The sequence below is a fragment of the Barbus barbus genome (genome assembly GCF_936440315.1).
Source record: "Barbus barbus genome assembly, chromosome: 11".
NCBI lineage: Eukaryota > Metazoa > Chordata > Actinopteri > Cypriniformes > Cyprinidae > Barbus > Barbus barbus.
Window position 1 is genome coordinate 31,626,668 of NC_136739.1, and position 13,939 is coordinate 31,640,606.

Sequence of the window (13,939 nt, forward strand, 5' to 3'; positions counted from 1 at the left end):
TCTGGCAAATAAAGCATGCTCCCCTGTCCTCCTTGTATCATTTAGCTGACCGGTCATCAAACTATTCTCAGCACTGACCGGGCGACAGACTCGCCTGCATTGATATACGGGCCTCTCTGAATGGCAGGCTCAAGCAGAAAGGAGATAATCCCACATAATGTGGACACAGTTTTCATTTCTTGTCACCCAATTAAACTGCAATTATCCCAAGTGGAAGAGCACAGAATGGTGGAAAAAACAGGAGAAGAATGAGAGATCGCTGCACTGCAGGACTCTTTCACTGAGACACATTAGCCCAGATTTTGGCCGAGCCAGATGAAAGGAGAGCGCTTCTCGCACTTGGCAGCGCACAGCAAGATGTGGACCAGCTGCAACAGGGGGTTTACAACTGAATGCCCGCTCAACTTTTTTCCACTCTTTTTGTCCGTGCCATAGAGCAGAGGATAGAGGGAGTGGGAAAAAGACACACAAGCATATACAGGTTGTTTCAAAGCGACGTGGCGTTTGCATGGGAGGCCTATTGTGTTTTCCGTTTGGAAGAGGACGTGGTGTTTTAAAACCCTAATAGTCCCTGTGGATTTATAGTTTTCTCATGCAAATGTTCAGCGCACAATGCTGGAGCAGTGGCAAAAGTGCTTGAAATCACAAGAACCCAAATACAGACAAGACAACTTGCTTGACAACTCAAAATTAGTGCTGTCAAATGATTAATCGCGATTAATCGCATCCAAAATAAAAGTTTTTATTTATATAATACATGTGTGTGTGTTCTGTGTATATTTATTATGTATATATAAATACAAACACATGGATGTATATATTTTGAAAATATGTACATGTATTTACATGCATATATGTATATTCATATAATTTATATTATTTATAAATATATTTAATATATAACATATTTTTCTTAAATATATACATGCATGTGTGTGTATTTATATAAACATAATAAATATACACAGTACACACACACATATATTATGTAAACAAAAACTTTTATTTTGAATGCGATTAATCGTTTGACAGCACTATTCAAAATATAGAGTTTCTGTGTCACTGGAAGCCAGTTGCATAAAGTCTGCTTCACACACTACAGCTTATTCTGCCCAAAACAAAATAGCTTTTAAAGACGTGATGGAACTAACCTGTCAAACTTTGGAAAGCTCTTGTCAAAATCGCTGGATCTGACAGTTTTGTGTGCAATATGCATCAAAAAGTCCATCTGTGTCCGAGAAGAAAGTGATAAGATAGTTTTCTCATTCACAAAGGTATAGTCAAGTTACTTTCATTTCTATAGCTCTTTACACAAATTGTTTCAAAGCAGCTTCACACTAATAAACAGGAAAATAACAGTATTTACGCTGTGAAATTCATCAGTTATGAAATGAATTCCGTTTAATTTGTAAAGCAGCTCTACAGAAGACATTCAGCTTAATTTGAGCTCAGTCAAGACACACAATGTTGATTCAATTACATAAATAAAACCTCATTTATATGCTAATAAGAAGATAAATCATACATAGTGTTAATGTACATACAGTAACATCTTAAACAACTACAAAAACACTTTGTTTAGCATAGGGCTTTCTTATTTTAAATAAGCAATGTTACTTTTTTATTTACATTTCTTCACAGCCGTGAATCACAATTTGCCAAGTTAAAGGAATTGTTTGCACAAAAATGAACATTTGCTGAAAATGTATTCCCCCTCAGGCCATCCAAGATGTAGATGAGTTTGTTTCTTCATCAGATTTGGAGAAATGTAGCATTGCATCAGTGTCTCAGCAATGGATGCTCTGCAGTGAATGGGTGCCGTCAGAATGAGAGTCCAAACAGCTGATAAAAACATCACAATAATCCACACCACTCCAGTCCATCAGTTAACATCTGGAGAAGACAAAAGAAACAAATCCATCATTAAGATGTTTTTAACTTTAAACCATTGCTTCCGGCTAAAATACTAGTCCATAATCCATAATGGCACTTCCTTCAGTGAAAAAGTCCATCTCCTGTTGTCTCTCACATAATTTGTAATCGACTGTTTTGGCTTGTAAACGGTGCTTGATCTGTGTAGATTTCTCTCCTGATCCAGACCAGACCACTTTTTCACTGGAGGAAGCATTATTATGAATTATGGACTCGCATTTTAGCCAGAAGCAACATTTTAAAGTTAAAAATGTCTTAATGATTGATTTGTTTCTTACAAACACACAGCTTTTGGCTTTTCAACATGTGGATTACTTGTGGATTATTGTGATGTTTTTATCAGCTGTTTGGACTCTCATTCTGACGGCACCCATTCACTGCAGAGCATCCATTGCTGAGACACTGATGCAATGCTACATTTCTCCAAATATGATGAAGAAACAAACTCATCTATATCTACGATCACATTCTCAGCACATTTTCATTTTTAGGTGAACTAAATGCATGAACTTGAAGCAACAAAATTCTTGGCTTGAAACATGTTGGATTCAAACTGAAAACAGCTTCACCATGAGCTATGGGACCAAACGCCATCTGCGGCATCACAGTGACTTACTGAAAAGAGGGAGAGACGTTTCTTTTGCTCTCATTGACACGATCATTATGCTGCTCACTTCATCTCTTCAGATAAGACTGATAGTATCGTTTCTCTGTGAGCATCAGTGCCATGGGAACCAAAGTCTGGAATTCTGATGCAGTTCCTAAATCAGATTTAGGCTTGATCGTCTGTTAAAAATGACACCTGTTCCAATTCGTGTTCCAATTTCTGTTTACTCCAGTGAATATTCATCAGGATCAGTTTATTTTTTAAAGTCAAGCTGTATAGATTAACTACTCTATAAGCCAAACTGTATAGACACCAGAGCTGTGCAAAATGTCCACTAGGACATATAAACCTCCCATAAGACTTTTAAATTGTTTTAAAAATTTAAAATAAGGTTTTGTCAAACCATCATTACATTTTTTTTTATTATTAAAATGTACCACCTATTGCAATTATGCATCCTGTTAACTACCACGCTCTAAAAAAATGCTTGGTTGTTTCAACCCATATAATTTTTAGAGTCCATAATTCACCTAAAATTAATTTAGCCTATTCAATTCCAACTACTCATTTGTTCACTGATGTGACTGTAAGCCATTGCAACTCATTTTCATTTTACACAGCCACAACAATTTTTATAAATATCTTAATTTGTGTTCTAAGGATGATCGAAAGTCTTACAGGTTTGGAACGACATGAGGGAGAGTAATTAATGGGTGAACTATCCCTTTAAAAATGATGTAGATATTTTTGAGCACCTAACACAACCCCTAAACCTAACCACTTCTCAACAATATAAACAAGACAAATAGATAAGTAGATAAATATTATATGGTCTCCTTTTGCTGCAGAAATATTGTCAAAAAAAAAAAAAAAAGTGTAGTATTTTATAGTGCTGTTTTGTATTCAGCTATTTTGACTGTACTTTTATCGGTCTGTTGCGTGTTTTATATTGTTAAGAATCGGTTAGGTATATGGTATGCTCAAAATATCAATAAAAAGTTATAGATAAAAATATAATTGATCTTACATATACAGGAACATCTGATTAAATGCGCAATCAATAAACAATACATTCCTTACATCTACATCTAAACTAGTGTTGTCAACTGACTGGTACCAAAGTCTGTACTTTCGACAACACTAAACACAAGCACGAACACATTTTATTAAGCAAAATCAGAAACTTGCAATAAATCGCACTTTGACTTTAATGCAACTATATGTAAGTTTTTACCTTGAAATAGCCTTTCAGTTTCAAAATAATTCTGATGGTACAATAGGGCTTTAAAAAACGTGAATTACAGATCATAAACTGGCTTCGATTGGAATCAGCTGTGAGTCAATTCTCCATAGTGAGCCTACATAGACGGCACACACTGAGGCAGAGCACTACGTTTTGGGAAAGAGGCGAATAACAGCAAAGAACTCTCCACTTTCTACAGTCAGAAGACTGACACCATATAAAACACGCTGAATGCGAAGGAGACTGAATGGCTTTCTGTTTTGTGTCAGACATCACATCTGCTTCTGCAGAAAAAGGAGAAGTGTATGGAGAAAGCCAGGCATTGTGATGAGATAATAGGATGGATGAGAAACATTGTGAAGTTTAAGCTGATTCCAGCTCAAAATGCTATCATTACGTCCCGCTCTCTCTCTGTATCTGCCCGATATAAAACTGAGAGGCGCAGTGATGCTGCTGATAGAGGAGCAGCTATCAGGTGGCATTCTGGGTAATTACAACTCTCTGTTTGGACCGGGCTGTGATGCAGCCACGATAAGCTGGAAGAATGGAGAAAAAGCAAGCAGGTGATAATGCACCAGCTAAATGCTTCAAAATAGTGTATCATCACAAAGTCATCACAATGCCTGTGGGGGGAAAAGACTCTGATTTCTAAACCGCAGGGGTGTGAAAGTGGAAACGATGAATACTTCTCCCTGCCCCCTCCAGTTTCTTCTTCAGTTAAACATGTAGCTCTTGGGAGATGCCGGCGAAATTTGATTTGACAAACGGCTCAGAAGGTCGCATGGTAAACGGCGTGAGATAGTCGACGCGAGTGGTGTGGTTTCTAAGCCAGCCTCGAGGAAGGCAGATACTGTCAGATGGATCACATAACTCTTTGACTGAGACATGCTTTATCACTCCTCCTGTTTTCTCACTGCCCTTTACTGCCTAATGTTTCAGAGCATCTGTCGGTTTAGTCACCGATTAGTCTGAGCGGACCCACAATTTTTCACGAGGACACCTAGTGATCATGTCATGTTCCCCCAGATTAATGACATTTGGATAGAAAATGTTAATATTATTTTTTATTATTTATTTTTTTATTATTGTAAATTATTTTTTACATTTTTAATTTATTATTATTATTTTTTAATTTATTTTTTAATTCTGTGCTGGATATTTGGATCCAAACCTAACCAAAAATTACAACACAAGCACGACTTTATCAAAAGCAGCAGTGACAGAAACTCACAGATCTAGTTTCAGTCCAAATGCCTGTGAGCTATTTGTAGTATTTTGTTTATCTTTAAACATGTGATTATGTATAAATGTGTGGGCTGGAAATAGTGCCAACTTATGCATAATTCTTTAAAACCCATGACTGTATGATTCAGTCGAATTAAATTCTGTATTTTTCAGTTTATTTCACTATTGTTCTTTAGTTCATAATTGAGCATCTGTGTTACTAAAAATCAACTTTCAAGTAGAAATTAAACACAATTAGTTGTACTTTAAGGACTGTTGCTGATATATTACACCATAAAGTTTAATCTTAAACTGACTTTATGCATAATCTTCTCTTTAAACTTAATCAGAGTGAGAAATCTGTAGGAAAACAGAAAAGGTAGGCTACTGGTCATTTTCTGCCAGGATGTTGTATGTTTAGTTTATAGACATGTTACGTTTATAGACATTTCCTTTAAATCACAAAATGAGTATTCAAAATACAAAGTACAACAACATATATTTTATGGAACCAATTACCTAAAAAAAAGCAAGAAGCCCCAAAAAAGACAATAATAATTAAAAACTTGTTTGTTTTCTGCCATGCAGTGGATCTGTTGGCTCATTTAGGCCACGCAGTTAAACATCTCAAACTAGAGGAAGGGAGTATATGATAGAGCATCTGATAAGAGTCACTTATATTCTCCAGCCTCCCTCTAATGACGACTCTTTCATCAGTGAGAAAGCATCTCCACACCCCAGTTTTAGTTTGAAGGGCTCTGTTGCAGTCCTGTGTGACTGAGAGATGACATGATAGGCAAAGTGTACAACTTCTACAAAGAAATGTCCATCTCTTCATGAAAGCAGTTTCCTTCCCATGAATCGCTTCCTCTGCTGTTTGAGACATGCTAAAGTCTGATTCAAGTTCAAGTTCAAGAGTTCATGCAAAACTCAAGGTCAAAAACTCAAATGATAAAGGTTTGGCTGTTTCTCAAATTGACTTTACACACTCCTCTTTTATGTACTTTTAATTATTTACATTACATTACAGTAAAGGAATGTATAAAAATGATTTATAAGGTGAACTTTGAAATGCCAATGTGTGTGTGTGTGTGTGTGTGTGTGTGTGTGTGCACCTGGTATTCATCATGTCCTGGGGACCAAATGTCCCCACAAGGATAGTAATACCAGTAAATCTTAATCTTGTGGGGACATTTTTTGGTCCCCATGAGGAAACAAGCTTATAAATCATACAGCATTAAGTTTTTTGAAAATCTAAAAATGCAGCATGTTTCCTGTGAGGGCTAAGTTTAGGTGTAGGGTTGGTGTAGGGCAATAGCACATACAGATTGTACAGTATAAAAACCATTACGCCTATGGGATGTCCCCATAAAACATGGAAACCCAACATGTGTGTGTGTGTGTGTGTGTGTGTGTGTGTGTGTGTGTGTGTGTGTGAGGTAAACCTGACAAAATCTCCAAAAACCTCCCTTTGGGGACGTCCTCATTTGTAAAACGGGTTTAAAAATAAACTAAAAGTTTTTTTGAAATTGTAAAACTGCACAAAGTCTCCTGTGAGGGCTAAGTTAGGTGTAGGGCAATAGCACATACAGTTTGTTCAGTATAAAAACCATTACGCCTATTGTAATGTCCCCATTAAGTAAACAGTGTGTGTGTGTGTGTGTGTGTGTACTTGTTTATGCTACATAAGATAGGATAGTAAAACCTGACATTTTTGACATTCTGGGGAACAGCCTGCGGTCCCCATGAGGAAAAAATATTATTAAAAATAGTAAATGATGTTTATCTGAAAATGTAAGAATGCTGACAGGTTTTCTGTAAGGGGTAGATTTAGGGTTAGGGGATAACAAATGTTGTTTGGTCAGTATAAAAGCAATAGAAGTCTATGGAAAGTCCCCAGAATTCACAGAAAGTGTGTGTGTGTGTGTGTGTGTGTGTGTGCGCACACTCTCTCTCTCACACACACACACACACACACACAATTTGTAAATGAATAATTTGTAAATGAATTATGCTATATATCAGTCAACAGACCACCTGTACCTCAGATATGAAAAAGCATATCATTTATATAATTAATACGTTTCATTTTGCTAATGAAATGTGTTTTTTTTTTGTTTTTTTTTGCTTAAAATATATGTTGGTATCAAAGCGGAGGCTGCGGTGTTTATGCATTGATTCAATTTATTTATTTTTTTCTTAATCATCGACTGTTTGAAGGGTTTAAAAGAACGTCTTGGCCGCTCACATGATATTTTTTTGCTGTGGCCTGAAGCATCTGAAACATAAACTGCCCACAGAAGAGAGCAGGACAGAGATCGACACGTCAGAGCTGCTGTCAATCATCTGACACTCATCATCATCATCATCACCTTATCTTCACTGTACCCCGCCGGACTCCAGCCTGAACAAAAGACATGCATATGAAGGCCGAGGGCCATAGTACAACATTAATCTCATTCGATAGGCGTAATTAAATTTCAGAAGCCACGTTTGGCCGAATAATGGAGAGGAAACCAGGCTTATGGCGAACAATAGATTTCAAACACTCGTGTAGCTGCTCAGCATTTAGCGCTGCTTGTCTTTCAATTCATAGATGACTTTCTTCACGATAAATGTGAATGATTTTTTTCTTATCTGCGTCGTCTTTGCTCGCTTACAAGGCTCTGCCTCTTTTAAATGTATGATTATTAATCATGTTGGCATCGTCTCTGACAAAACCGGATTGTGTCGTGATCTCTTTAAATGAATTAGATGCTTTGACTTTCGATTTGAATAATAATAATAAACACAAATAATTAGAATAAAATTGGCATGCATGCATGCTAATTTTTTGTTTTAAATACAAACGTATGCATTGATATTAAGAGCTAGGGAAAACGTCTGGCGACAGGTTTAATAGCAAAGCCAGTTTCTGCAATTAAATGATTTCCCCACTTGTTAAAAGCTGTCATTTTAGGTCTAATTTTAATAATAGGGAACAACAGAGAAGGTGCGCGCAGAATCCACTTAAACATACAATTTACACAAGGACTCTCTCAGATATCTGTAATTGCACAGTGAAATATTCCTCAACCTCATCTTCGGGCCACGATGCGCTGCCTTCGGAAAATCCTTTGAAGTCGGAGAGAAAGTGTCCTGAAGAAAAAGTTCTCTGAGTGCTTTATCTATCTTATTAATACGTGTGTGTTTTAGTGAAATATTCAGATTAATTAAAGAAGACGTGCGTTCCGTTTGGTCAAGACAGCTGATATTTTTTTTTTCTGATTTAATTTCGTGATGCATTGCACTAAATGCACGTTCATTAACTTTTACCTGTCATTTATTACATGCCTATTTCATTCTGTGCAAATTGAACGCATCATGATCAGGCATATGAACACGAAATATAAATAAAAAGTGATTTATTAGGTTGTATTTGCAAAAGGTGACTCAATATTGACGGTCAATAAGTTCTCGAACGTTTCAGGAACTAAACACAACAGACAGTTAAAATGCAAATGAGTTAAAAACTTGGCGTTAAATAGAGAAAATCGCGTTCACCTGAGGAGGTAACCATGGCAACAGTCGGCCACTTCTCCTTAGGATCATTATTGAACGGGACATTGACAAAATATAAATAATTCTGATATTATATTATTTTTAAACAACGATTTGCATGCTGTTTTGTTTAAAAAATGTTCTAGAATTTACAATTCGGCTTGTGAGAGACAGATTGCACCAGTAAAATTCCTAGAGAAATGTAATTTTAAATGCGAAAATCGTTGTATAATTAGCGCACGCTTATATTGAGTAGACTATTATTAAAGTACACTCGTATGCTGTCCTGAACGCTCAAGCGGGAACGCGCACACACACACACACACTCTCTGAGCGAAGTGAGTTTATCATTTCACTCTCGTTCCTCGCGCTGGGTGGGATTTTGGAGCGCCCCAGGTCTGACAGCTGTAGTGCGCATGCGCAGAGGGCCCTTTCAGTACCTTATTTCACATGTTGCAACTCTCGGTTGACAATCACTCGATTTAAGTTATCAGCTGCGGTTGCTTCACCATGGTGAGGAGGAAAACAAAAAGCGAGCAGAGCTAAGGAGGAAGACGGCTTCTTGTTTATCCCTTCGACTTCATCTGCTACTTTTTGAGGATATAATGACGATGCATCTGAGAACATTGCTTTCGTGAAAGTTTAAGAAGATTTACTGGATTTGTTTTTTCCTCGCGGCGGAATGAAGCAGTGAGTTTAAAGCAAGCTCGGAGACTTTTGCATCGCGTACTTTTAAATCACGCAAATCTCTGACGAAGTGCCAGTTCTGTCATTGGATATTTACCTGAGCAGGTGAAGCGAGCGCTTGCCATCATGTCCAAGCCCATGGATCACGTTAAGCGTCCTATGAACGCGTTCATGGTGTGGTCCCGAGCGCAGCGGCGGAAAATGGCCCAAGAAAATCCGAAAATGCACAATTCCGAAATCAGCAAGCGATTAGGAGCGGAGTGGAAACTTTTGACGGAGTCTGAAAAGAGGCCGTTCATCGACGAAGCGAAGCGACTGCGGGCGATGCACATGAAGGAACACCCTGACTACAAATACAGACCCAGGCGAAAGCCCAAGACTTTAATGAAGAAAGACAAATTCGCGTTCCCGGTGGCGTATAATTTTGGAGAGCACGAGGCGCTTAAAGTGGGCGGCTTACCGAGCGGAGCGCTTACCGAGTCGTTAATGTGCAACCCCGATAAAGCAGCGGCGGCGGCAGCAGCGGCAAGGGTGTTCTTCGGTCCCTCCATGTCTACAAACCCCTATTCGTTTTTTGACCTCGGCTCAAAAATGGCAGAACTTTCTCCACCGTCTTTCCCATACGCCTCACCGTTGGGTTATCCAACTGCGGCGACGGCTTTCTCCGGAGCGGGCGCACATACCCACACGCATTCCCATCCATCGCCGGGTAACCCGGGCTACATGATCCCCTGTAACTGCGCTGCTTGGCCGTCTGCAGGGCTCCAGCCACCTCTTGCATACATTTTACTACCTGGAATGGGCAAACCACAACTTGAACCGTATCCCGCGTACGCGGCGGCGTTATGAGACTCTAAGTTTCTAAATGTGAAATCAACGCAATACACGTGGAGCATGAACATGTGATGCCACGATCGTCATATCAGATATCACATGTGTTTGTATCATGATTAATGCCTTGATGTAAGGTAAAACTCCCTGGTGTTCTGTTCGGCGTGGATATTAATGACAAACAATGTGAATAATTCTATGAAAGCTACCACGCCAGACTAACCTGTTGACTCTGTAACTAGTTTACCATGTGCCGCTATATTGCAGAGAAAATCGGGTGATGCTGTTCAAGTGGTTGCATTTTAGCTATTTCGGAAAAAACAAAACATTGTTTTATTATGAAAATCAACCTTGATGAATTTCCGCGCAGTTTTTTTTCTCTTCTTCAAATCAGTCATGTTGCTGTAAATGTGTACAGTTTTATTAAATCATATCTGGTTAGTGCTCCAAATGCAGGAGCTGTTGGACTAGAAATCAGGTGTATATTTTGAGTTTCGAATACTATTCCATGGATGTATGTAATATTTATTGTTCAGTCCCTATTTGTTGATCGTGGGACACGCCGTGTTCTTTGATATTTGCACAAAGGGAGACCATGAGCACTTATAAGTGTAATTTATTCAAAAGAAACAACATGCCCAAGTTTCTGACATTTCTAGGGTGCTGGTCCGTCGACATATTCTACATCAGACGATTATCACAAGAAAGTCAGTCCGTTTTTTTACTAACTCGAAGTGAAATTGTATGTTATATGTTTTGCATAATTCCACTTATATGTACTTAAAATGCCTATCGTTCATTTATTGAACAAGAGGGATATAATAAAGCGTATGCGGAAAAAAGGAAATTGCTCTGTAGTTCTTGATGAATGGCGAACAAGATTTGTATCTTGAATGCCTTTACTTGGTCGGACCAGGTGAAGTGTAAAGTATCCTCTAAAAGACGCTTTTGTTCGGGCTTTGAATAGAATTACTCAGAAATCTCAAGCAGGTCTTTGTAATCAAGAGCCAAAATCCCGATTTATCTCAACTCAGATCATGAATAGGAAGGAAGATAAAACTGAGTTTACTTTTAAGCAGAAAAACGAAACCGTTCAGGCCTTTCGGACAGACTTCTCTTTGCATCTTTTAGTCATATAGAGCTATTTTATTAAAAATGAGAACACTGTCCATTGAATGTTTTGTGTACTCACCAGTTGTCATTAATTATGCATCTAATACACATACCCATCATTCAAACGAGGCAGCATTATTCAAAACATTGCTATAATTTACGCCTTTCTTGCCAATATGCTTCGTTCTTAATGTAAACTGCCCTCTTAGATTACATTAAGAAGTTCATTCGTATGGCTCAGACCAATTATGCAAAACTAATTTGCACTGTCCAGGGATAATTACCCCGCCACGGTTAATTGAATCTGTTCACCGGCCTGTATTCTCCAATGTCACACCGCGATCGCTGCTCTCCACGGAACTTCCTGCTTCGCTTTGGAAAAGTGACCTTGTTTCTCTTGTTATGAACCAGACGAATCAACAAAGCACCGGGCTATACATGCACATTATTTACAGGACAGACTCCTTTTCAAGAATGATCCTTTTTTTATTATTATTTTAGAGCAGCTTTTCGATGAATTATTTTTTTGTTTGCAACTCACTCTCTTTTCCCAAACCAATTAAGCATTTGAAAGATTTGCATTTCAGTGCAATATAGTTATTGCAAAGTAGATATTTAATTTTTTTTATGTTATGCACATTATTTACAGGACAGACACGTTTTAAGAATTATCATTTTTTTTTACATTTTCAAAGCATCTTGCTGATGACCTTTTGCACGTTTGCAAAACTACTGTAGAATTTTTCTTAAAGATTTGCATTTGAATGCAACTTAAGTAGATATTTTACATTTATTTTTTTTTTAAATGTATTAATTAATATACTTCTAATAGTATATTAGCACTGTATGTTTAACTTTACACTGCAAAAAGGTGAAAATGTGCTGATTTATTTTTACCTGCCCTGATCTTTAAAATGACTTTTGCAGGTGCAACCGGGGTGATTCAGCTAATATCACAAAAATCATTTAGCTGTCTCCACATATGCATATTTGAAATGACCTGAAAACCACTTTTTTGCCTCTGAATTGGTCTCTATTTTACAAAAGCTCTGTGTTTCAGTCTACAGTTTGCACACCGAAATGCCTGAAAAGGTCGTCCGCTCCACAAAAGAGCGCACATTACCAACCCAGTGACCATTTTCCTTTTTTTCTCAGCTCTCTTTTCTCCCTCTGCTTTAAAAAAGGGGGCACTAACTGAAAGAACTTTGTCTCCCTTCAGTAGGAGCATTTAGACAGTCGAGGAGGTTTTGTCTCGGAACAAAACATGAGTTTGTGAGCCTGTTGTTTGTTGAAGTGGAGCTCAGCAAAAAGCGCCTGCTTTCCCTCATTGTGCTTAAAGCAATCAGTGGTATTTGGAAAACTGTTAGCATTGTGCACTTCTTCTGTGTTCATTGTTGAGGATTTCTTTTCACAAGGTTTTTTTTTCTTCCCCCCTTTTTTTTCAGGCAATCCAGCTGGCCGGGGTGAATAGCGCTGCAATGTGTACACGCTTTGTCCCTCCGAGGCCTTCAAGTAGCCTACATTGAATGGAGTGAGTTGACACTGGATGACAGTGAAACAACATAATAAAAAATACATGAGCGTATGAATGGAGCCAGGCCCATAAATAAATCAAATGGGTGACCAAAACTGGATAAACTGAATGACAAAACGGTGAAAGGGGAACAAAAAGATATTTAACACGGCAGATTAGCATTAGAAAGCCATCTACAAAGCAGAACAATTGATGAATGCGTTTACAGGCCAAGAAAGGAATGAACTAAATGGCTTTTGAATAGATATGCTTTTTCTTTTCTGGAAAGGAGATCCAATGGGAAAGGTAGAGATGCAACTATTCAAACAACGGCATGAGAAAATCTTTTGACGACTGGAAGAATGATGAAATTTGTTCATTTACAGAACCAAAAGGTGCCTCTTTTTTGGCACAAAGTTCACCGTGAGTCACAAATAGCTGACATGAGGTAAGCATTGATACATTGAGGTATTTTGCCAAGATTTTTGACGTTATCTCTCGATTATCATCAGGTGTCAACTATCATAATGTGCCAAGTTGTGTTTTCTTTCATTAAGGCAAGACACCACAGGTGAATAGATGGAAGATTGATTGATAACATTAAGAATTGCAAGTATTTTTTTTAATTACATGTTTTCTGAAATGTTATGTTTAAATATGCAAATGAGGCATTATCTAATTGTTTATGCACTAAATTGCATATATTTCCTGACGATAAATCTGAACATTGGATAATGAAATATGTATTATAATTGAAAATGACTAATAGATAAAGTGCTATAATAAAACTAGATGAATGATATATGCACAAATCCCTCTATAAAAACCTTCAGAATATAGATAGGAATAAATCTGTAAAGCTTGGTGTGTGCAAGTGCTGCTGAAGTGGAGAAAAAAACTCACGGCCTTTTAAAATACTTATTGAAACCTACAATCGCAAATAGATAAAGTGCACTTAAATGTGTATTTTGAATGTTTTCTTTCCACTAGTCATAAAATACATGCTATGCAAAGCCAAACAACCCAAAATCTCAGTCCAGTGCATGAAAATACAATGTTTTTGCCTGTAGTTGTGTCGGGTTGGTAAAGCAGCAGCAGACAACTTCTCAAAGTTGATACTAGATCACACAGTTTATGTAAACTGCTCCAAATGCCACATTTCCTAAACACAACATCCATTAAATAATGTTCAGAAGCCAACATAATATTACAAGCAAGATTTTCCTCCAGCATGGGTGTATTTCACGCT

At 37.7% G+C, this 13,939-nt stretch overlaps 1 protein-coding gene across 1 annotated transcript; it reads left to right on the forward strand.

Moving 5' to 3' along the window:
• The first annotated feature begins 9,325 nt into the window (after positions 1-9,325).
• Positions 9,326-10,894, forward strand: LOC306877474 (transcription factor Sox-21-B-like). The gene has a single exon (XM_079429240.1). It carries the CDS (start codon positions 9,360-9,362, stop codon positions 10,080-10,082), a length of 723 nt encoding a protein of 240 aa, XP_079285366.1. The 5' UTR covers positions 9,326-9,359; the 3' UTR covers positions 10,083-10,894.
• The last annotated feature ends 3,045 nt before the right edge of the window (positions 10,895-13,939 follow it).

Excerpts from the sequence above, each read along its gene's own strand:
- LOC306877474 (XM_079429240.1), top strand. The coding sequence starts at position 9,360 with ATGTCCAAGCCCATGGATCACGTTAAGCGTCCTATGAACGCGTTCATG.